The 25,945-nt window shown below is 38.4% G+C and overlaps 1 protein-coding gene across 5 annotated transcripts in view; it reads right to left on the bottom strand.

Annotated features, from left to right (window-relative positions):
* The window catches only part of palm2akap2 (PALM2 and AKAP2 fusion), a 141,636-nt gene that overhangs the window by 16,441 nt on the left and 99,250 nt on the right, over positions 1 to 25,945 (bottom strand). The window contains exon 1 of one of the 5 annotated variants that reach the window (XM_017719757.2): positions 4,509 to 4,637. The exons of the other annotated variants lie outside the window; for them this stretch is intronic. Coding sequence (XP_017575246.1) covers positions 4,509 to 4,532 — 24 coding nt within the window. The 5' untranslated portion in view covers positions 4,533 to 4,637. Of the gene's footprint in view, positions 1 to 4,508; positions 4,638 to 25,945 lie in introns of those variants that run through there. 5 annotated transcript variants of the gene reach the window in all.

The following is a 25,945-nucleotide window of genomic DNA, read 5'->3' as shown; positions in this document are numbered from 1 at the left end:
CAAAAACACATGTGGGGTTTTTCAGATCTGAAGAGTCAAAATGGAAAGTGGAGCTTGATTTCTTTCTTATCTCTCACAGATAAAAGCTTTAAGCCAGACAATTTTAGTGGTCTACCCGGCCTTGCATTTTCTCTGTATCTTTTAATCATTTTAAATCATTTTCATTTAAAAAACAGTTTTGGAAATTCACTCTCTCCTTTCTTATGCAAGTGAATTGTCTATTATTGTACATATACTCCTCAGAAATATCTCCTGAAACATGGCAAACTGGATTTTGACTGGAAATGTAATAAATGAAGGGTCTCTGACTTTTATACAGTACTGTAGGTTCAACTAAACCTTCTGAAATGCTCCCCACGTGAACTCTTTAGTTCAGGCACCACAGACTGGAGCTTGTTCAATATTCACATGGCCTACATTCTGCCACTTCAGTGAAACCAGCACTATTCTGACAACACACACAGCACCTAGACTCACAAATATTCATGCTAAATAAAAACCTACATTTCCTGGGCCTATGTTGTGAACAAACATCTTAAAAACTAGAGTTCTGGTTCTGCTTTTACTGAAACACTGTAGCTAATAAAATGTCTACCTTGTTATCTTCAAGGCAGTTCTGGCATGGGCCACATGGTTTTGTCTTTAATGTGGCTTTATGATGCCAGGTTGAATTGAATAAAGGTCCCTGTTCTCCAGGATACCAGACTAGCCATGGCCTCAGGGTGTGTTCACTACCACAGCTTGCTCCCTCTCCCCGCCGCCCCCCCCCCCCGTAACTTACTTGAGCTATACCTCTAAGCGATTGATGACATTAACTGTCATGTGAACCTCCCTAAGTCACAATAAAGACAGACAAAGAGTGCACAGATTAGTCAGAAGCAAAAAGAGGGCCACTCTAATCATGGCAGATGAGTTTACTGATTATCTCAGTCAATATTATTGACTGGTTAGGAGTGCCTCACTCAGCTAGAGACAGGAATACCATTTGTCATTTGACCTCAGAAACTCTGGACCAAAGTTGTTCCCACTTTGGCCACGTTTCCCCAGCAGATCTCACTCAGCTAGCATCCAGTTAAAATTTAAAGGAACAGTTTGGTGAAAAATAGGATTTGCCCAGTATTCCCCCTTACTTCAAATAGTCGATCAGTCAAGATGCTATGTCTGGTGTCTGAAGTTTTTGCCTTGTACTTGGGGTATGGGATAGTGCGACTAACAAGCAATAGAAGCTTATAGCCACCAGTTAGCATTGTGTTAGTCTCGCAAGCCAGACTTCTGCCAAGTGGCAAAGAATCTGGTGTTTTTTGAGACATAATGTGAAGAGAACTGCGTACCAAGTCAGGAAAAAGCTGTTTGACTGACATGCAAAACGACCAGTCACAGCCTGCTGTTTTGGCACGGCATGTAGTGGGAGGCGACTGTGAAAACCATACATAGAATGGATATATGTTGCCCAGAAAACATGGTGTCCAGTGTAGCCAGCTGTTTGCTGAGTAGAATTTAGCTAGAAAAATAAAACTTGGTTTCCTCTTTGAATAATAAAAAACGCATACATGGACATGCAAATAGCCAATCAGAAAGCAACTGACAAAACCCTGAAAGTTGGGGCCAGCTGTATGTGCAGAAGATATCTATGATTCCATATAGGCAGGATTTTACAGCATGTGCTTGTCTAGGTGGAGAATCAAAACAATCTGCTGCACAGAGGGAGTGTTTCCCATCATGCAACACCAACTACGAACATCCCTGTATCATTCACTTCAAACTATATCCAGTGTAATCTCAAACAGACTTACTTTTGTGTATTTTTAGGTAATAGTGTGTCACACAGTGTCACAAGCTTTAAGCAAGTCTATTTTAATTTAAAAACTGAATGCAATTTATGTAAAATGTATGGTGGTTTAGGTGCAAAGCTAACTGGCATAAGCTTCCATTAATTATTAGCTACATAAGCCCCATAACTCCAGTGAAAAATGAGCTATGCAAATTTTAGACACCAATCATATCTTGGCTGATCTGGGAATTAATTTTTTTTCCAAACTATTCATATAAGACCCTAGCACACTCCCTCTCTCCCACTTTTGCTTTGTCCCAGTCCTGGTCATGCTCCCTGGCAGCTGGCAGCTCTGGCTGTAATAAGCTGCACTCTCAGTGGGGGGATGTGGGTGCCCCGCTGAGCCCCCTCTGACATTCCCCACATAGCTCAGCTATCCTCCAGGCTCCCGCCAGCTAATGCAAGTGATGAAGGATACGCTGCCCCTGCTAGCCTAATTAAAGTGTGTTTATATGTGTGTGTGTGTGTGTGTGTGTGTGTGTGTGTGTGTCTTACCTTTGAATTTTCTTTCAATGCTTTACAATAAAATGAGAAAATAATACCCACACATATTTTGTTAACATAATAACATAATCCAACAGTTTGCTAATGATCTGGCCATATTTAGCTTCAGCCCATCCTAGTTAGTATTAAGAGAATGTTTACTCTTTGCTTTTCCAGTCTTTCCAAAAGCACGTATAAAACTCTTTTTAAGTTGACACCCTAAAGGCTTGAGTGCTGATGAGTGCTGACATCACACTGAGGAGAAATAAATTTATTGTGGACTTATCCTCACATTATCCTCAAAGTATCCTTGTCATTAATATTTCCCCAAATGTTAAAAATGAATATTGCTTTTCTTCATTATAGCCTGTATTATTACACAATTGAAGAATAAACCTTGTTACTGAGCATGAATCATCACTAATAATTCAGATATAAATTCATAATCGCTAGCTTTTAAATCTTGCTCTAAGTAGTAGTGTGTGACTTGTGGGGTTCTTGACTTTAGAGCTAATAAAAGTTTAATAACTCACTAATGCCAATATTTTTCATATTCCTAAGTGCAGTTTCGTCATTACAAATTAAAGCCTAAAACGCACTAAAGAAGATTTGATTTAGTAAGCTTGCGCAACATATTCTGACTATACCATGCCAAGTAGGAATATTTTAAGTTTCAACCCATTTGGACAAGCAGATTTGGATAAAATTTAACTTTTATATGGAACAATTGTCAGTCTTTTTTATAATTGTGAATAGATGTTGAATTTGTCATGCAAAGTACTGTGCTTTTTAGCCTCTTACTAATAACGACTAACTCCATTTGAAGTATTAGTGACTCTTCACAGCTCTAAAGCAATACATTCCAGATTTGACACTACTTATAGGAATCACATACTGCTAATTATACATTAATATGATGTGAATATAGTTATTGACTTCATGCTTATACATTTTTTTTAACAGGGTCTTAACAAAATGTTTATTTTGCTTATGACAACTAATAATACCATTAAAGCTTAATGCACCACAAATAAAGTCTTTTTGAATTTTACTGGACAAAAAAACAAGACCTTAATAACACCTTTGGAAAACACTTTGATAAATGTACCCAGGCAGTGTATGTATAGCATTCAAAACTTTTGAAAGCAAACATAACATTGAAGTTGTTATCATTCTTTAAATCTGAGTGCTTATGGCTGGTGCCTTGTTCTTTAAATGGCATTCTTTGCATGGTGTTGCCATTGAAACATCTGGAAACACTTAGCCTGACACAGACAGTTAACACAAAGCCAAGCCTTCCTATGCAGATCAACCCTGGCGCACTCTTTGAAGAGATGCTGGGCCAGCATACTTTGCTACGTTCCTTTATTCACTCTCACAAACAAAACTTGCTGAAAGTTTGGCAGTAATGCTAGAAGCCTCTGGGCAGTGCTCTGAGGGTATGAGCGACTGACACAAAGCACCGACAGTGACAACAAGACCATCCTGAAATAAGATCTCTTACAGAAGCCTGCTTCTCTAAGGGGGATTCAATGGAGAAGCTTGTTCTGAATGACCAAAAGAGGAGTGAGACATGACATCATCAGAATGGAATGAACAGAATTATTCCAAAACCTATAAAACTAATCAAGCTCTGCAGCTAAATTTAGGGTATGATGAAGACGGTTAGCAACTAAATTCCAAAGATGGAGTTGCAAGCCTACCTCTTGGTACTGAATCATCCCCAGGGTCTAATCTAGTCTTCAGTTACACTGTTATGGAAAGAGAAAGTGTCCACCAACTCATGCTAGTTGAAACAAATCAAAAGAAGCTCCCAACTTAGGAACTGAAACTCCTTGAGGTCATATTTAAGCCATTTAGTCTAGTCTTTAGCCACATTGTTGTCATGGTCTAGTCAATGACTGAAGAATCGAAAGAGAAAGTGTCCTACCAAAGCTGGTCAACACAACAAGTCAGAAGAAGCTCTTACCTAAAGTTCCTTGAGGGTCTTGTGATCCTGTTTGAATTCATACAGTACAGAGTACACATGGTCCACATACAGCTCAATCACTCTGTGACTACAGGTCTTTGAGAAGAACCAGTGAAGCCCTGCCCAGGACAACACACAAGCCTTTTCCTGGCTACTCCTTCCATTTCCTTCTCCTCTTTCTCCTCCTATGTGTGGGTTAGTGAAAGAGTGTTATGCCTCACTCACCCTGCTCCTCTCCACTCGCCGCATGCCGTTTCCTCTCCTTTTTGCTCACACCTTTCTCTAGTACAATGTCTCTCTTCTCTCTGCTTCTCCAAGTCTAATTTCTTGCTCAGTCTGACTGTAGGGTGTGATGTCATGGGCCAAGGGGGCTTGGTTTAAAGAGAAGGGGAATGTGCTCCCTGGATATGCACAAAGACCCCCTCTGTCAGAATCAGAAACCCCCGTCCCCTGTCCCGCCTTCACTCTCGTGCTGGACCAGCCATAAACACAGACACCATGCCTTTCACACCCCCAGTTGGGGAACAGCAGTACCAGTAACGCCCCCCTCAAAGGACATAGTGAGGCTGGGTGGAGAGCAACCCTCAGGGTGGGGAAAGAATGTCATTTTCACTCTGCTTCACACACCCATGACCTAGCTGGACCAGCACATTAGTGTTACGTCCAGCTTCTGAGTCACAGAATTACCCGTAACTAGTGATAAACAAATGTGGAATTTCTGGGCTGATAATGGTAACTGATAATTAATAACTCATTGTGACTGACACTGATAACAACAACTGCTAATATTATTTTTTTTATAATCCAGAGATAAAGTTCAGTGAGCATAAAAAAGGTTAAGCAATGGATCATTGAGTCATTTCGCACAGACATTGCATACTTAAATCAGATATGATCATTTTTAAAGGACTTACATTTTCTATGTGTGATAGATTCTCTTATTCAAAGCGGCTTGCAAACATGGAGCAGAAATGGGAGAATAAATGGGTTCCCAAGTTACTGTTTGTAGTGATCACCTGTTATTCAACATCAGACTAAATATCTAATTTTATTATTTATCCATGAATAACGTAGCAACCACCAATACATATTGTGCACTTCTACACTAAAAAAGTTATTTCCACACTAAATTTGATTTACTAATCTTGAGTTATCAACTCGTACTAGAGTTGATTTAAAAGTGGACATTTTAGTGCCCACTTAGTTTAGAACCTCACTCAGCAGTAGAGTTTGAGTGGCAAGCAGTGGCAAGCAGCAGTTGAGTTACACCATCAATAACAAGGCTGGTCAATTAACCAAAATATAGGTATGTCTAGGAGTAAAGACACACAAAGATGTTAAGTAAAATAAGGGTTAATGTGCAAATAGGTGGAATCAAGAGCCAGTAAAGTACATAAGTAATAAGAAATATATCCTGTTTTAAGTACAACAGACAACATTTTTTGAGCATTGTTTTGAATCAGGTGAAAATCCCATGAGACTTGGAAAAACCCCAATTGATTATCTTTTATCTGAATGGATTGTCTTTGGCTGATTAAAAACATGCAATAATTATGTTCTTTTAACACTAATATATTAAGTACATTATAAAATGGGTCAAATCAATTAAAATCAACTTGATTTGCTTTCTTAACATGTACAAGATCCAGTTCTTTGTATTTTTTTAAGTGTACTAATAACCAAGCTCATTCACTTCTTGTTCACTTTTTGAGTTTACACCAAGACTTAAGGCGGGGTCATATTAGTGTTTGCCAAATTTTCATGAGTGAAACTACATTCATTTCAATGGAATTTGCTTTGATGAGCAATTTCGCATTGCAGACTTCCATTGTGAACAAAACTTGTAAGCAAACCTTTCTGCTGAGTTCAGCTTTGGTGAACCTTCACACAGATTTGTACATTTCACCAGTACCTGGTTGTGTTGAACCCTCAAGCTGTGTCCCTTCATATAGCAGCACCAAACTTCTAAAATGGATTTTAGCAGTCTTAACACAAATCTTTTAACATTTCTTTCCAACGGCCTTTATGTAAACACATAGAAGAGAGACAGCATGATAAGCACTCAGTCAGGTAACTGCATTATTATCTTTGTTGTTTACAGCAGGTGAGTTAGCTAGCTTGCTAACTGTGATGTTAGCTCCTTGGCTAACTGCAGCTGCTTACCCCACTGCCACAAACCCCACCAGTTCTCTGCTCTTTTTTTTGCTACAGAACAGTTCAGCATATACATATACTTATTTATACTGTATGAGTATAGAATTATCTAATATAATTACATTCATGTTTGTATCTTTACTGTTTATGGTTACTTTTTTGTTGCCAGTCTTCCAGACCAGCCTTGGTAAGGCCCAGTTAACAAGGCAATGTGAACTGCCAATATCTAGTGTTACTGTGGCTTTACATTGCCTCATTATAAGAATTGTGATCATCACACACAAACTCTGTTATAGCAGCCTATTTTTAAGATGTTTTACTAATGTTAGTATAGTTTGTCAAACGATTTATTTGCAGTGTCCTTGTCTCTCTGAAGTTTGATAGAACATCCACCTCATTATTGTCTTTTAAAGCCTGAAATAGAAATAGAACAATGAGTCCCTGTCCCAGGGAAAGGGCATTTAATCATACCACCAATGTCTTTTAATGTCCTTGTGGCATAATGAACAAACTGCCTTTTCTAAATGAACCATGAGAAACAATAGCATGCTGATAAGAGTGAGAGCAATGACAAGAAGATCTTGTTGAGAATGCCACCAAGTCACTCAAGGTTCTTCACTGCGTCTTATTTTGTGCTAACAATGTTAATGTATGCTGTGTTTAGGGATATATAAAGACATGAATGCAACCTTCACCACAGCCCAGCAATTATGCTATTCCTGTCATTCCAATGAAAATAACTACAGTAGCTTTGTTGCTAAGAACTGTTTTTACTGCCACTTGAATAGCAGCTGATCTTTAGATGGGCACAGGACTGTGTTTTTTTAGAAAGAAGTCCTTTCAAGCAAAAAGGATCTCCATGACTACTACACTATGTGACATATCACTAATACATGTCCAATTATCTTACTGTATCTTTCTACAGAGGTGGGTCGAATAGCCTAGGCTCATACTTACATGAAATTATTGTTACTTCTGTGAAATAATGACTCTACCATCCAAATATAGACTAAGCAGAAGTGCAAAAGGACCAGGCTAAAAATATTACTCGGATTTCCTATAAAACTGTGGCATCTATCAGCACAAGGGCTGAAGTTTAATACGTGTTCTTTCCACTCTAAAATGAAGCATAATTTGGTGTTATCACCAACACTGAGCAGAATATTTCTATTCAGAATATATTTAGAATATGTTTTGAAAAGGCACATGAGACATTTATGTGTGAAGTCTGTGATTGTAATTTTTACTTAAATATTTGCATATTTAAACGACTACAATGTAAAAAAAAAATTTAAGACGTTTGAGCCATTTTAAAGAAAGTTGCTGAGTTAGAATTGTTCACAGTGGTGGTAATAAGAACCAGACGTCTAAAGTATTTAATGCCTCAAAAAGTCACATCACACATTACATAAAGATGGTTACAAACATGTTGCCTGACATCCAAGACTGAGATTGCTTTCCAGTGGTTTTGAGTTAAGCTTTTGGCCTAAAACATATTTTTAAAAAATATTCAGAGGTGTATGCAAGGCAAAATAATCTCACCAAAGAACAAGAAATCACAACTCAGAACATACATGTAGGGTCACTGGTCATTTTGGGTAGTAATCAAAATGGCTATATTGGTGTTGGAGATATAATGACCCCTGGTTCCTATCACCACCACCAGAGTCAGTAAGTTTCTCTTCAATAAAGAATTTCACATGAAGCATCTCTGAATGACTTTGTTTACAGCTCACAGACTGAATTACGCAGACATTTAGAAAAACTGGTGGTTTTCTTTGTGTCATGCTACTTTTAATACATGTCATGCAAAATTTGCCAATCATTTGAATGAAGTCCTGAAATTCTCTCAAGAACTAAGCAAAATGGGACACTATTTGGTAAATCCACCAGGGGACCTTCATAAAAACCATATACTCATGAACATGCCCACTGCTAAGGAGATTATGAGTTAATTCATCCCTCAAAAGAGCTCAGTAAAACTCAGTCTACTCAGGCTTTAGCAGTGTTCACAGAGAAGTTGTTTACTGTGTTTCTCTTTAGAGTCTGTCTAAAGATGACATGCAGTGCTCTGATTTAAAAACGTTTATAAACAAGCATTGGTGGAGAATTTTGTGTTTTTAAATTTTCAATATAATTTAAAAAAGCATTTTCTAAAAATATATAAAGTAACTGCATTCTGAATCCTGAAAATGTAACACAGTCTGAATGCATATTTAATATAAAGTTAAACAAGGTAGCTAAATTTAGTAACTATGAATGATAATGATTAGAATGTAATGTAAGTAGATTCCTTTCTTCACAAATATACAGAGATTATTTTAAGTATTTTAAAATAGTCAGCAAAGTACAAAGCCATCAAACCTTTATTTGTGTGCATGTAACTGAGTAAATGTAGGTAGTTCTTAGAAATTTCTGCTAATCTATAGTTTAAAAAGTACACAGTTGTATACAAAAGTTTAGGCACCCTTGGTCTAATTACGTTTTGTCGAATTTATAAGTGAAGATAAGTAATGTCCTCTACAGAGAACACGCTTCTGCACATTTAATTCCTTTTTTTTGCTGAATTTAACATACATGAAAGGAAAAAAAACAATTCCTGGCCTGTGCAAAACTTATGGCACATTTTATATATGTTAAACTCACCAAATACAGAGACATTATTAAAAACTGCAGGAGAATTTTAAGAAGAATGTTTTAAGTTTGCTCTCTAGAGGATGTGTTGATTTATTTTGACCTAGAAAATCAACAAACATGACATCTGATTCGTGGTAGTCAAACTTTTGCATTAAACTGTACTTTATCACTTGTTTTTTAAATACATGACACTTTTTAACCGTATAAAATGTATATAAGCATAGAATGCATGTAACGTAAGCAGGTCATCTAAGTACAGGTGCTGCCCTTAATGGTATTTTTGATGCAGTTCAGAATTTAAGTTTTCGGTGTGTCTGTATATTTGGAAGGAGGATGTTGACTTGGCTGTAGATGGTGTGTGGCATCATCCTCTCCCAAACCACTACATCTGCCTGTCTTTTACTACCCCTAAATCTGGATCATGGATAATTAAGAGTCACCTATATTAAATGTAGCTACGTGTGCACTGGCATTCAAAAGCCAACCAAGAGGGTGAGAAATTAGAGCGTTGGAGCTCGAGGGAAATATTTCTCTTGGAAACTGCCTCTCAGCCAGATTCCAATTTAATGAATATCCGGGCCTAATTGTCACAGTCAACATTTCGTTTCCTATTTCTGATTTAGCTGACGCATTTTTCTTCTTTAATTTCCATGTGTTTTGAACAAATAAAGGTCAAGCTTCCTGTATTTCCAACACAAACTCAATTGTATTATCTGTCATCTCCAAGATGCAGGAATCCTCCAAGAAAGTAATGTTTTATAGCAGTTTTCTGTTAAAGAGCCTGTATTCTAAATTTTTTTCTCCACTTTTTATATCTCTGTTTTATGTAACCACAAAAAGCAGTTCACTTCTACATGACCATGACCAAACTCTCTTTATTCCTTAAAATGAAACAGGCTGTTTTTGTTATTGCACTTTTAAGACCAATGTACAGTGGTGTGAAAAAGTGTTTGCCCCCTTCCTCATTTCCTGTTTTTTTGCATGTTTGTCACACTTAAGTGTTTCGGAACATCAAACCAATTTAAACAATAGTCAAGGACAACACAAGTAAACACAAAATGCAATTTGTAAATGAAAGTGTTTATTATTAAAGGAGAAAAAAAATCCAAACCATCATGGCCCTGTGTGAAAAAGTGATTGCCCCCCTCGTTAAAACATACTATAACTGTGGTTTTTAACACCTGAGTTCAATTTCTCTAGCCACACCCAGGCCTGATTATTGCCACACCTGTTTTCAATCAAGACATCACTTAAATAGGAGCTGCCTGACACAGTAAAGTCCACCAAAAGATCCTTAAAAGCTACACATCATGCCGAGATCCAAAGAAATTCAGGAACAATTGAGAAAGAAAGTAATTGAGATCTATCAGTCTGGAAAGGGTTATAAAGCCATTTCCAAAGCTTTGGGAATCCAGCGAACCACAGTGAGAGCCATTATCCACAAATGGCGAAGACATGGAACAGTGGGGAACCTTAACAGGAGTGGCCGGCCGCCCAAAATTACCCCAAGAGCGCAGCGACGACTCATCCAAGAGGTCACAAAAGACCCCACAACAACGTCCAAAGAACTGCAGGCCTCACTTGCCTCAGTTAAGGTCAGCGTTCATGCTTCCACCATCAGAAAAAGACTGGGCAAAAATGGCCTGCATGGCAGAGTTCCAAGAAGAAAACCACTGCTGAGCAAAAAGAACATTAAAGCTCGTCTCAATTTTTCCAAAACACATCTTGATGATCCCAAAAACTTTTGGGAAAACATTCTGTGGACCGATGAGACAAAAGTGGAACTCTTTGGAAGGTGTGTCCCCCATTACATCTGGCGTAAAAGGAACACTGCATTTCAGAAAAAGAACATTATACCAACAGTAAAATATGGTGGTGGTAGTGTGATGGTCTGGGGCTGTTTTGCTGCGTCAGGACCTGGAAGACTTGCTGTGATAAATGGAACTATGAATTCTGCTGTCTACCAAAAGATCCTGAAGGAGAATGTCCGACCATCTGTTCGTGAACTCAAGCTGAAACGAACTTGGGTTCTGCAGCAGGACAATGATCCTAAACACACCAGCAAGTCCACCACTGAATGGCTGAAGAAAAACAAAATGAAGACTTTGGAGTGGCCTAGCCAAAGCTTGACCTGAATCCTATTGAGATGTTGTGGTATGACCTTAAAAAGGCCGTTCATGCTCGAAAACCCTCTAATGTAACTGAATTAGAACAATTCTGCAAAGATGAGTGGGCCAAAATTCCTCCAGAACGCTGTAAAAGACTCATTGCAAGTTATCGCAAACGCTTGGTTGTAGTTGTTGCTCCTAAGGGTGGCCCAACCAGTTATTAGGTTTAGGGGGCAATCACTTTTTCACACAGGGCCATGATGGTTTGGATTTTTTTTCTCCTTTAATAATAAACACCTTCATTTACAAATTGCATTTTGTGTTTACTTGTGTTGTCCTTGACTATTGTTTAAATTGGTTTGATGTTCCGAAACACGTAAGTGTGACAAACATGCAAAAAAACAGGAAATGAGGAAGGGGGCAAACACTTTTTCACACCACTGTATGTAAATGAGCTCTGTCCGATTGACTACCATTTATATATCCTCATTTAATACACAGTCAGAGCTGAAACGTTCCTTATAACTTCATCATGAATGGGTGAAGCTAAACTGCTGTATGTTGAATAGGTGGGCATATGTAAATAATCTCTCATGTATGGACTGGGGGGGTGAATGGTGTTTTGAAATAAGCTATCTGTACCTAAAAAAGCTGGTCAAGCTTGTCACATTACCAACACACAGACAGCTGTATCATCATCATGACCACCAACATGCGAAAAGAATTCATCCAAGAAAGTGATGTTTTACTTCATTTTTGCTATTAAAGCGCCACCAGAGCTTGGGAAAGTGGACTGAAACAGCCATGTGTCCAGTACTGCTGTCTACCAGGGCAGCCAGGCCCGCCTTCATTTTCTTCCCACACAGCAAAACCAGCATTGTTAAATTAACACCTACAGTGTAAAACTGCTCTAAAGTGCACAGTCTGTAATTACACCACTGTCTAATATAGAGCGGTGAATTTACTGTGTGACTTGTACTAAAGCTACAGCTATATACATGAACGCACTTGTTAGAGGCCTTTTTGTCCAATCATAAAACTTCATTTGATGAATAATGACTGGTGTCAGGCTTGACAGCAGACCTACCATAATGCTGAGCATAAACAAGTCAGCATAAACAAACTAAGCTGCCGTGTAAGCCAACCCACGGATATGCTTACCATGTAATTATCTTGAAATTACACCCTTTCAAAAATAATCACTGATAAGGTCTTAAAGGTTTAGGAGCAGAGCTGGCTGTAATCTGTGAAGGCCAAAATAACAAACAAATAGCAACTTTTCAAACCTCACTGTAAGGCAGCCTGTCAATTTGGTGCTTTTGCTATAACAGCTGGGGGCTTTGCCATGTAGGTCAGCGCAAGCTAATCAATACTGCACAGAGGGTTGTTACATACCGGACTGTGCAAAAGCCAAAGACCAACCTTACTTTTATTTAATTTCTATTCAAACGACCATTAAGTACAAGTTCATTTTTTCAGAATCAGATAAAAACAGGAAACATATTTAACTGAAAATGATGCAAAAAGCATCTAACACTAAGTATAATATCATATCTTTACTTTTGTGCACGCTACTGCTTCATAAATGTCTCTGTCCTTCCAGTCTTAAAAGCCAACAAAAGCTGTTCAAAAAACACTGATATTATATTTCCCTTCAAAGAGACTCTTACATCCACAAAGAAGACGCCACACTCACCTTAACTGCCTTGTTAATTTATTCTCGTATGCATCTAAAATGGCTAAAGGAGATTTCTGAGGATATTAAAGAATTCACTTGCAAAAAGAATGGGAAAGTCAAGATGTTGTAAGATGCAGAAAATGCAACCAACTACTAAGACTGAACTTTGGAAAAATGCCTCTGCAGAATTTAAGTCTCCTGAAAAGTATGGACGCTGAAATAAAGGCACAGTGGACACACTGAATACTGAAACATTTTAGATTATATTTAGATGTTTAATCTAATTTTCCGATAAATGAAGGATGCTCACTGACTTTTTAGCAGTACTGCACATGCCATTCACATTAATTAATAGGACTTGTTTATAGAAATAGCCAAGATTGGCAAAAAGACGAATTTGCTAAATTTCTTATATTTATAGGCCCATGTTCCTTCAAGCCACACAGAGTTTGAGTAATCTTAGATGCACTTTCTTACTCAGTTTATGACAGTGTTATCTATAAAAATGGGCAATTAAAAACATAGATAGGGAGTGTGTACATTTGATTTTCCCCTAAGTTATCGCTTAAATGTCCACCCATTTTCTTGACAGAGAGAAGCCAAAAGCCAAAAAGAACACTGAGTATCTAAAGTGTTTTCATAGAGAGGGCCTACACCCATCAAATGATGACTTTTGTGCCAACATGTTTGTAGGAAACCCTGCCCAGTTAAACTGTATAAAAACTGAGAATTCAGTGGAACCTCAGAGTTCTGTGCATTTAGAGGTAGATCAATGAATGACAGGAGAGACAGAAGACCAAACAGGGAGGACCAGCAGCCTCAGGCCCCACACGCTGCTTTCCGTACATCCTCTAAAACAACCTCTAATCTAGGGAAGGGAGGGTGTAGTGGGTCATCTGGATACTGTCAGCAGCCTTTGATAGTCTGGCAGCATGCAAATACAGGCTGATCTAGCCACAGTCAAAACAGAGAGTTGATTAAAGGCAGCAAACAAATGTGATCTGTCTATAAGATGAAAATGATGAAAATATACACTTTAGAATTTACCACACGCAGTTGCTATGCTACTGTACATACTATGGATGTACAAAGCGATAAGAAGTGACTACGTGAATGTGTTCTTGACTCTAGAACAGGCTGTGGGAACAGGCCTCTGCATTTATCTGCAGTAAACCACTAAGTGGTTTAGGAGACCATTAAAAGAGGCAGCTCTCTGGTCAATGAACATAGAATTACAGCCACTTAATTAGATAATGAGTGCTACGCTGGAGAAATCAACGCCACACTGATATCTGCACACCATGTGGTACTGCAAACAAACTGTGGCAGCCCAAAACCCTTGGCTGCCTCAGGCTAAAGGGTCCTAGACAAGTCCTTCTAATAGTGCTTCACAATATAGCTTTAGTATATTGTTATTGCACTACTAGCCATTGCAAAACTGACATGCAGACACTACTCTATTGAGCAGAGGGGAAATAATGTGTTAAAGAACCATAGATGGAAAGGGTCTTTAGAGAACCACAAGTGGTTCTTTTATGGCGCCGCCACCATTTTTGGCACCTCAATTTTAAGAATGAAAGCTTATTTTTGTAGGAGGATTGGAGGATGGTCAGCTTTGAACATGACCTCAACCTCAATCAAGAGGTGTCCTGTCCAGCCATGGCTTTGCATAGCTTTGCCACTAGAGAAGGAACTACCTCACCCAAACGAACATACTTCAGGGCCTTCTATGCCTTCATTTTATTAATAGAATCATGCTTGTAATTAAACTCAGTACTGGAAATAGTTGGAAACAAAAGGGCTAAATTCTTCAAATGATAAGCAAAAAAACTGTTATCTACGGAGATATAGCTAAGTGAGCTCTCTTGTTGGAGAAGTCCTAAAGCATTAGATCTTCAGCTTAAAAACAAATGACAAATGAATCAACCAGTCAGATTTAAACATTTTTGCTTTAATTGCATCATATTGTGATGCAGTTCATATATTAAAAGCTGTGCATGCAAATCGCTGTTAGCTTAGAGCTAACAAACTATTGGAATCCCATAGCAGGAACTTGGATTATCATAGAGGTGGGTTTTTCCTGATGCTTTGAAATGTTTGGCTCAAACTGAAGCCTTCAAACCAATCACTGTGTTTTTAATAAGCATGCTTTAGAACAAAAAAAAGGTTGCTTTTGGCATGAGTTCCTCTCATTCACTCTTTTTTCCTTTAAACCAGTCAGTCAGATCATTCAATCCCCCAACTCACCTACATTTTCATCAGGGTTTGATAAATCCACCCTGCAGGTTTGTAATCAAGATTGCTGAAGATCAATGCACTAGAACAGCTAGTGTTGTTGTGTCTTCTGTATTAGATTCTTCCAGTAAGGAATGAACTATATTTCCTTTGCATTTGGGTTAATAAATATAACAAATATTCTATGAAGTGTATCACAATTTTAATATATAGTAATATAATCACAATACAGAGCATGCTAGTATGCTCAAACAATGACTTTTACTAGTCTTAATTCTTTCCTTCATCTGAGAGCTGGTCATATTATGCAGGTCCTTTGCAGTGACAGTGATATTGTGTTTATGAGAACTAATTCTTTGCTAGTACTTAATGTAGTTTTGTAAAGAAATAAAATAAATAACCAATTCATTAACATCACTGTTTGAATGAACTTGTCACATGATACTAATATGATATTATTAGATCTGATGCAGGATTGACAGAAGGCAGATGAGTGTTGATTGATGCAGTATGCTGTGGATTCAGGGCCTGCTTGGGATGATTTGCTGAACGGAACTGGCCTGCCCAGGCTAGTCCTCAGACCGTGGTTAGCCTGCTTCGTAGGCCCAGAGGGACTGCGGGAAATAGAGCACATCTCCACTGCTCTACATTTAGTCTATGCAGTCTGTACTGCTTTTCAGAAATGCTTCTCCTGACAGCTCTAGTCTGTATTTTGAATAGTTATATGGTCAAATATGACTGAAATGTTAAGCTAAAATAGGCTTGTGCTATGTGAAATGAGTTGTGCTGGAGATGGTCCTACATTTTTCTTAACCACAGACAAAACAAACTGCAGCAAAAGGTGCATTCACTTTGAACTGCATTACATTTTGGGCTAGATTGACCCAGCTAGAATAGCTATACCAAGCATTGTAAGATACATGGGTTTCTGCCTATCTCCGCATTAGCTTCCTAACTAGCAAGCAAATATTAGCTCTTCTGAGAACATGACAGCTAGGTAGCTAGCTATGTTGTGTCAGAGTGGCCATCAAAAACAGGTGTCCTATGCATATTAGCTAATGCTTGACTAACTCTGAGTTGCGTGATAGCATAATTTACTGTTGTTGATACAGTGTTCTTTAGCAGGAGTTGGGGTAAAGCATAGCAAGGCAGAAGACATGAAAAGAGGGCAGTGAAACTGCAGTTAATCGGGTTAAAACTTATGCAGCTTTAAACAAATGGAAGAAGCATTGTTGTTGAGGACACAGCTTCCTAATTTATATTTTTATAGTTATTAAATTAAGGTCAACACCTTTACAGCCACATTAAACAGGCATCTTAACCCTTTTACAAAGTGTATATTCTTTTAGAAAGATCATATTTTGAGCCATCAAATGGCTCTTCTGCCTGTTTGAAATATGCATTTTTCCCATGCATTTTGTTCCCGCAGCTCTAGAGTCAAGAACACATTCATTTGGTCACTTCGTATTGAATAGTATGTTTAGTAACATAGCAACTGCGTGTGATAAATTCCAAAGGGTATATTTTCATCTCTTAGAAAGATTACATAAGCCATAAAATGCCTTCTCTGTCTGTTTTGAAACATGCATTTTCTTCTTCCAACATTAATGTCGTAATAGGTAAGCAAATTAGTCAGCAATTATGAAAGTGTTTTATGTTTAAATGTTCATTTTTGCCGTGGCACCCGTCCATGATTTTTTAACATGTCCTCAACCCTAGCCTTTCAGCCCTCATTGATCACTAGCAGCTCAACATTTCACACATAGTGCACCAACATTGTCGTAGTTAATCCAAAAACAGACATATTGGAAAAAGTATATCCTCTGATTTCATTCATTAAAAATATTGCAGCCCAATTAGGGGCCCTGCAAAAAGGTTACCAGATTGTGGTTTGATTGTGATTCTTAGAGTGTATTCAGTGCTTATCCTTAAAAAAAATGTGGATTTTGTATGAAGCTGGAGGTCAGTGCCACATGTTACCTCTCCCAGGTTTATAGGCTTTAAAAAGAAAGGAGAACACATCTATTTCCATATCAAAAGGACTAACATTAGAAACTAGCTAAGAGTTAAGCTACCCATGTCAAAACTTCCCTCCCTTTATTTTGGGCATTCTGAGATTCTCACAGCTGTTAGCCATTTATTTGAATGTAAAATGTCACTATTTAAAGCTCTTTAATTAGATTCTGTCATTACAAACCTAGATTTGGTTCTGTGGCTAACAAAGACTGCAAATTTTTCATTAGCTCACAGTTAAGAGATTCACTGGACAAGCTTGTCTGTGCCTGATCATGTCACCTCCTAATAACTTTCCGACTAGATAAGACCCTCTGTACACATGAAACAAGCAGTTGTGAAATCTATAGACAGCCAGATTGTCAGCAGTACACTTAGCAAGATAAAAGATCTTACCATGAAGCTTTTATCCATTGTGAAACAAAGCACTTGCCAAGGTCTTGTATACTTCAGCATGTTCTTCTACTTGAGGCTCACTGCTATACAAAAACTATCCATTACCTATCCAGCATTTTCATTACACAGATGCTCCTCCTTTAATTAAAGCTCCCCAGTTCTCCTGTCCTCCCCTCAATACAGAAAAACAGTGAGCACTGGGAGTACATTCCACCACACTGCAGACATCAGCAGTGGACATTCAAGCAAAGTCATCCATGAGAGCTTTTGAGCTGAAAATCAGCTTAGCATCAAAAGTAATTATACGGGTCTCCTGCTTACTCTCTTCTAAGGCAAAGGATCAGAGAGGGAAGTCATTTGCAAGCACTAGTTCTCATATGAGGAGATAAGCTGCATGGCTTATGGTTCTAAGAAGTATGTTCGTTTGGGTGAGGTAGTTCCTTCTCTAGTGGCAAAGCTATGCAAAGCCATGGCAGGACAGGACACCTCTTGATTGAGGTTGAGGTCATGTTCAAAGCTGACCATCCTCCAATCCTCCTACAAAAATAAGCTTTCATTCTTAAAATTGAGGTGCCAAAAATGGTGGCGGCGCCATAAAAGAACGACTTGTGGTTCTCTAAAGACCCTTTCCATCTATGGTTCTTTAACACATTATTTTTGTAAAGGAGCTTTCTGACTCTGGAGAACGTACTGTAAAAGGCTTCTATGCTGTAGACTGGGGTTCAATCCCCCGCTTGGGCAAGCGTCCTGCTCTATACCAGTATGAGGTATGAAGACTTCTAATACCACATTTGCGTAAAATGGTCAAACTGTAAGACACTCTGTATAAGAGCGTCTGCCAAATGGCATAAATGTAAAACTTCTGTATTCATGTTTTTCCTCTACCCATCTGTTTCAGCCAAGAACTTTTTAGGGGGCTTGAGTTTTTAACCTAAAATGGGTTTCTGTCCAAAGTAACCAAATCATTTTTTTGAGTACACATGAAAAACAGTCTGTTTATACAAAACCAAATGATGTCCTCAATCCAGAGATGGGCTCTCACCCTCTGTAAACAGGTTATGTCCCTAAAATGAGGCATAAGGATAGAATACAAAGCAAGTCATGAATCACTGATGAGTGCCCTGCTTTTGCAGTAATGCATGAATTCATATGCAGGAGCTCTTGAGGCACTACTGGCGTTTTAGAGGAGACACAGGTGTTTGAACGGAGGACTTCCCGCCATCTCATTAGTCTGCACTAAAGAACCGAGGAGTACTGCATGGTGTTAGATGAGTTCATTCTCACCAGATATACTCAAATCTGACTGTATTTTTCCAAGGCTACATCATTGTGCAAAACTTGCCCTTTCAGTTTAGTTTCTAGTGAAACACAGTCATTATATACAAGTTATTCATCTTTGAGAGAAACTCAACACTATGAATCTATCATCAAACAAAGCCACTGATAAGTTCTCCAAAAAATGAACTGACCACTTCAGAGTCGAGACTTCAACATCATTGAATGTGTGTGGGATTACTTGAATAGCAAGAAGCAAAAAATGCAACCAAGTTCTAAGACTGAACTTTGGAGGGGTGGAAAAATATCCCTGCAGATTTCTTTGAAAAACTGAACCAAGTCTCCTGAAAACAATGGAAGCTATAATAAAGGCCAAGAGTAGACACAACAAATACTGAAAAAAATATTTATGATATTATAATTATAACATAAAAATGATAAATATATTTTGAGAGGAAATGAAACAAATGGTGGGTGATCTTTCACACAATACTGTACATTAGGAAATGCCATTAGTGGACCTTCATTGGAAATTTTATCCCTCAGTAAACTAGGCTTAGCCTAGCATTAGGACAGCCATGATTAAACTTGATTACTTGTTGATCAAAAAATTAGCAATTAAAATTTACCTTCTGAATTAATCAGTGATGATTAGGTAATTCTGTGCATCATGATGATAACACATATTTTAAGTTGTCCTACTGCTTTTACAGTATGAAACACAGCAGGTAACACACCCATTTATAAGCAGTTTGCTCTATTTATTTAGACAAAGCCTTCCTAAAGGCTTATTAGTTTGTTTTTTTTTCCAATTAAATATATCTAGTCATTGTTCAATTTAACTACTTATCACAATAATGTGCAGATTGATTGCTAATATAATCCATAGAAACAGTCCTACCTTGCATATGCAATCTTTCTTTGTCGCATATTACCTGTCTAGTTCTGAGAAGTGGCAGTCTCTGTAATCTGGGTAATTCCCCCTCTGTTATTAGTATGAGAGATTTGGACAGCTGCTAGTGGATCTGTAAACAGGACCTCAGCATTTGTGAGAATACAGCTTTCACAGCAGACAAAGTCATTAACGGCTCTTTCTCAGCACATACCTCAGTAGGGCTGTGAGGTGGCCGGCCAGGTTGGTTCATTCTCCTGTGGATGCAGCTGGCAGCTGAGCTGGACCCATTTTGCTGTAATGGATCAGTATGCTTGTCCTTGCCACACATGACCCAGATTCAGAGAGCCAGGCTCTGACACACTTACATATTCAGAACACTTATTCCAGACTCTCAAGCGGCCTTCACTACAGCTTACTGCACCTGACCATACTATGTGAGATTGTAACTAGAGTCTAGCATGGCATGGTGGCATGGTGGGTAGCACTGTTGCCTCACAGCAAGGAGGGCCTGGATTCAATTCCCCAGCCGGGCGACCAGCGTCCTCTCTGTGTGGAGTTTGCATGTTCTCCCTGTGTCTGCGTGGGTTTCCTCCAGGTTCTCCGCTTTCCTCCCAAAGACATGCAGTCGGGCCAATTGACATGCTAAATTGCCCCTAGGTGTGAGTGTTTGTCTGTCTGCCCTGTGATGGACTGGCGACCTGTCCAGGGTGTATCCTGCCTTCCGCCTGAAGACTGCTGGGACCCCCCCTGCGACCCTGACAGAGAAGCGGCTTAGAGGATGGATGGATGGATGAATTTTAGACAACACTCTAGATCAATTTTTCATCTATGGGTGAACGAATAATACCTTTTAAAAATGTGTACCCTGTGTTTAACAAAAAAGTTCCAAATGTCCTTTCATCTTGTCCGCAGGACAAAACGTATTGGATGTGGAACTTCAAGGAATACTTTGGTGAAAAATATAATTTACACAATTTCCCACTGACTCTACACAATTTTCCAATGTCCTACTGTCCTAAACCACACTGACAAGTCCGTGTGATCATACTGAAGACCTGGATGTGGGTTGAGAGAAGTTTTGAGGATGTACTTGCAAAAAAAATTGGTGAGTTGAATTTTAGTGTTTGTTAGCAACATTAGCTTCTCAGCCCCAGCGCAAAACTAAAGAAGCAAAATTTGGCCACCAAACATGTCTTGGCTGATCTGGAGAAAGTGGAAAATGGGATGAATGGGAAAGTTAATATTTCCTAGAAAGGAAACGACTTTTGTCCAGATGCTATTATCAAAGCTCTGTCTCCATCAAGGAATGTCCTCAAAGCTAACTGGCTAATCAGCAGCACTGCTTTCCTCACAACTACTCCTCAGGGAACACATTAAGGAAGACCAGGTGATTGTTTTGTGTGTGGGGACGTGTCTTGCAATTGCCTTCCCTCACAGATGAAATATCCTGCCATGATGGATATTGTATTTTTCCAGATGCTGCAGAGGCACTGTAGAAAATAGCACAGCCACTTTAAAGCACATTAGCAGCAGGATGGTGGTGGTAGGGGGGATAATTTGTTTGTACATGCAGTATAGTGTGAGAGGTAAGGTCACAATGGAAGAACCTCTGTCTGTATCCGTATCCAAGGCCAAATGCTCAACAAAATCAAAATAGGCGAAGTCACATGCAACACAATGTGCATTCTGTCATCCCTCATCGCTACTGTAAACTCTGACTTCCTAGGGTATTGTTAACTCTTAGTAAGACTTTTGCTAATGCATGTTTTCAGCTGTTCTAGCCAAGTAACAGTTCAACTTCATACCTGTCAGGTAGTATCTATATAAGGCATTGTGGTTAATAATTCAATTTCACAATGACAATCGTTTGCTTATTTATTGATTGACAAAGACTGTCCAGGTGTTTCTTTGCCCACATTTTTTCAGGATGCCTTTGCTTCCTGTGATGGATTTCCTCTGTAAAGCTTATTTTGCTGAACACGCAGTAGTTAAGGAACTAAGCACAGTACACTTTCCTGTAATACACAATATAACAATGGGTCTAAATAGAAATACAGACATCTGAAGAAATACAGCATGCAAATGCTAATGACCATCATTTTATGTAAATTATGTAAATTACTTAATGTCAGGAACATAGACACTAAGTAAAAGTTATTTCTGAGGAGATCAGTTATATTACATAAGACACAGGAATCTCCAAAACATCAAAAAATCATTAAAACTTCAATAGAAATGGGACTCCTAACAACCATGCAAGACCTGGTAGCCCATCAAACTGTCTCAATCAGATAAATAGTGCTTAAAGCTTTCATCTTTGAGAGAGCGGTGAGAATCAAGCTGCATTCAAGGAAATTCATAAATCAAACAAATCTGCTGGTGGATTGTCCAGTGTCCAGACTTCAGCTTCACTGAATGTGTTTGCGATTATTTGGATCATCAGAAGCACTTCTATGACTAATCTTTGAAGGTGTGGAAAAATATCCCTAATATGTTATTTGATATTCTTTAATATTTGCAGATATTCTTTGAAAAACTGAGAGAAAATCTCCTGAAAAGAACAGAAGCTGTCATGAAGACAAACAGTGGATGCCCTAATTACTGAAAAATGTGATAACTATATTTAGTTGTTGAGGCTTCTCTGCAGTTGTATGTTAAATAGGTTTTCTGCTTTTATCCAGATGCTGAAATATGAATGACTGGTCTGATTTGAAATTAAATAAATAAAAGGTGGTCTTTGACATTTGCATAGTACTGGTTTAGAATGTAAATGCACATAATAACGTAGAAGGCTGTTGTTATGTAACCAAATGCATTAATCAACAATCATAATGAATTTTCTGCTATGCATACACAAACCTTCTATTATCTGAATAAACATGAACAATTTCTTACTTTATTATAATGTTGCGATCCTGAAACACTTCACTCTGCGATAAACTGTGAAAAAATAAGCAAACACTGGGTTGCACAGAGAAGGAAGGAGAAGTCATGTCCAACTCTTGTCATCCTGCTGAGCTAAAAAGAAAGAGCTAAAAACAGAATCAGAACAGCCCCTTGGGTTTCAGAAGCACTTCTGCCAATGCCTTCTTTGTGATTCACCCTTTTAAGTGCAGACTCCACAATGCTTTCATATGTCCTTCTTCTTAGGTTGGGCTATGTGATAATTTTTTGTCTATGTATATTCAGTATAAGTAAGACATACCATTCCGACGTGACTCTACAGAATCTTGGTAATAGATCGTTTCCATTGTTATTTTTGTATGTTGTAGTATCAGCTTTGCATATTATCACTTCATTTACTTTTATCTGCATTCTTATTAGTGATGCTAACTGTAATATACATGTAGAATAGTCTGAGGCTCATTTCTTCTCAATCTGTACCAAAAACAGTTATTAATTTTTGTCTATTTTCTAACCTCCCTTCAAATAAACAGGCTGTTTTTGTTACTGCTTTTTAAGACTAACGTACACAAATGGCCTGCGTTCTGATTGGCTGGTCTGTATTGTGCCTTGTTCAAAAACAATCCAAGCTAAAACACTCCTAATAACATCAGTGAGAATGGGCGGGGCTAATCTGCTGTAAACTGAATAGGCAGATATATGTGAATGTATTGGTTTTCAACTTCACATCAAGAATGGATTCTAAATAGGTTACTTTAGCTTCTTTATATGGCCAGTTTGCTGTAAAGTGAACAGCGCATTTTAAACATTTAGCAATGTTCACATACAACATCAAACTCTTTTTTATGTTTTTTTAAAAAAAGGAAAAATTCTGTTTACCATGAGATGGGCCCATTTAAGCATGTACAATTTCAACACAACAACCCCAAACAATCTGCTCAAAGATGCAGACCTAGAGCCGAATACTGAATATTGCCACAAAAACAAAAGCAGTTCCACCTACCAAAAGTGCAGAGAACACAATCCAGACAGATATCATTTTGGCCGTATTTGTGGAGGAGCTGTATTTGAGTGTGACATGCACTGGGCTCGGATCGACACTGACCACAGATGTGGATGCATAGGTCCCTTTCCCTTTCACCCTTTACAAATAGGCAGCTACACAAAAGGCCCGATGCCTGGGAGACAGCGAAAGAAAGCCTTTCTGGATGGAATTCTAAAGAGACAATTCAGCCTGTAGCTGCGGCGCTTGCTTGCACTCGTGTTCTACACAAAGATGTGAATGAGCTCTTATGAACTGTCAGGAGTAGCTCAAACTAAAATTACGAACCCAATATTTTGAGAAAAAATGCTTTCCTAGAATGGTCTGCTACATTGTTGGAACAGAATAGGAATAACAATACAAACCTGAAACAAAATACAGCTCTGTAACTGCAAAATCAACACTGGGACCAGCCTTTATGATGGAAGCATAGATAGCCAAAGAGAAGATGAAGACCTTTCTCTGGTACATGTAGGTCCATCTTTCTTTATGCCTAACTCAATTTTCTATGGTTCATTGCATAAAAACTTACAAACTCTTTCTTTACAGTGGTGCTGATAGAAACAAGGGGACGCAATGTCTACAACAGAAATATATCCATTTTCTTCACTATCCAATATCACCAGTGGACCTAAAATAGTGATAAATTTGAAAAAAAATGTCTTTGGGGACAAAGTCTGTACCTCTCTGTTATAAATGGGCTGTAAAACATAGTATAGACCAAAAGTGTAACTTAAAACTATGATCAAACAATGGCTCACCCAGGGACAGAGAAGCCAGTTTTGCTCTCTTGGACTCTCGGCCATGGATGGCTGTAGCATCAATAGGGATCAAACTCATAATCTCCTCATGATAGGACCAGCGCCAGCACAATCTCATTTTTTGTTATCAAAATGTAATTTTGCCCACCTCTACAGTATCTGATTGTTGATTATGTCATCATGCACTAACGGGCGAGGGAGAACCCAGCACCTTCCCTTCCCACCACCTATCATCCAACAAGCAAGCTCAGAAAGCCTGCCTGATGCTGTGTTTGATTTGGACCTTGAGAAAGGTTATATTATTTACGATACACTTCCACTTTAAAAGCACATGCTGAACCTCTTTTGATCCAAAGGCAATTTAAAGACTTGGGAGGTTTGAGTGCTTGATAACTGCTGACATCAGAACAAGCAGATAAAATTTTTCCCATAGTAGGACATGTTTTGAAGTGTTTTCCAAAGATCTGTCTTTTCTTGTGAACAGACAAAAGTGCTCTTTTATTTAAGATGGGTTCAAGACCTAAATGTCCCCAAACTTTTGGCAGCTGGTACTCTACAGTTGCACATTTGTTTTCTGAGTTCTAAGTTCAGAATGAGTTGGTGGAGGTCCAGGTTTGGCAGTTAGTGCTGTGGCATAGACTGTTGAAAGGCTTTCTCTGATCAGTGCTAATAGGGATTAGCCCTATTACCCACAGAGCTCTCCTCATTAAGCATACTCTACACACCTGTTGCCATGGTTTTGCTTTGTGTGGTTTGCTGAAACGTCAGACCACAACAGCTGATGGTGCTATTCTCTTTGATCAGAGATGAAGAATGAAGCTTCTGATGAACAGATGCTAGATACTCCTCACTTCCTGGCGTGATTTACTGGATGTCACCCTCAAGTGAATCACTGCATTGTTCAAAAGCCTCATGATGTTACATAAAGTACATCGATAAAAAAGACAAAGACTGAACTGAGGGCAAAGCTTTGCTTTGACTCTTGTAAATATAAGCGCATTTCTCAGCAAAAAATCAAAGTTACATAATTTTCCATTTACCCTAAATGTAGTCAGCCTATCAAGACATGTTTGATGTCTGAAGTTTGCTTCTTTAGTTTTTAGTCTGGACCTATGAGGCTAATAAGCTAAATAGTAATGGAAACTAGTGTCCACCGATTAGCATTATGCAAACTGTAGCCTATAACTGCAACAAATTGTCAAGTAATCTCAAACGTACTGGTTTATGTGGTTTTCCATAAAATATGGACAAAAGTATAGCTTTAAGATGGATGCTACAGTTGTATGCAAAATTTTGGGCACCCCAGTTAAATTCCATGGTTTTGCTGATTTTCTAAGTGAATATAACTCAAAACATCCTCTACAGAGAACACATGTCTGCACATTTTCATGCATAATTACTGTTTATTTTATGAATTTCACAAATTGGAAATGTAGCCTGTGGAAAGGTAATAGCACTTTATACTATTTTATGTTTTTTTTTCCAATAAGTAAATCTCAGCAAGGAAAGTAATTGCACACTAAAATGAGCAGAAAATAATTAATTTCACTGCAGAGGACGTGTT

Source organism: Pygocentrus nattereri, chromosome 18, assembly GCF_015220715.1.
Source record: "Pygocentrus nattereri isolate fPygNat1 chromosome 18, fPygNat1.pri, whole genome shotgun sequence".
Lineage (NCBI taxonomy): Eukaryota > Metazoa > Chordata > Actinopteri > Characiformes > Serrasalmidae > Pygocentrus > Pygocentrus nattereri.
This window is presented reverse-complemented; position numbering and strand designations above follow the sequence as displayed.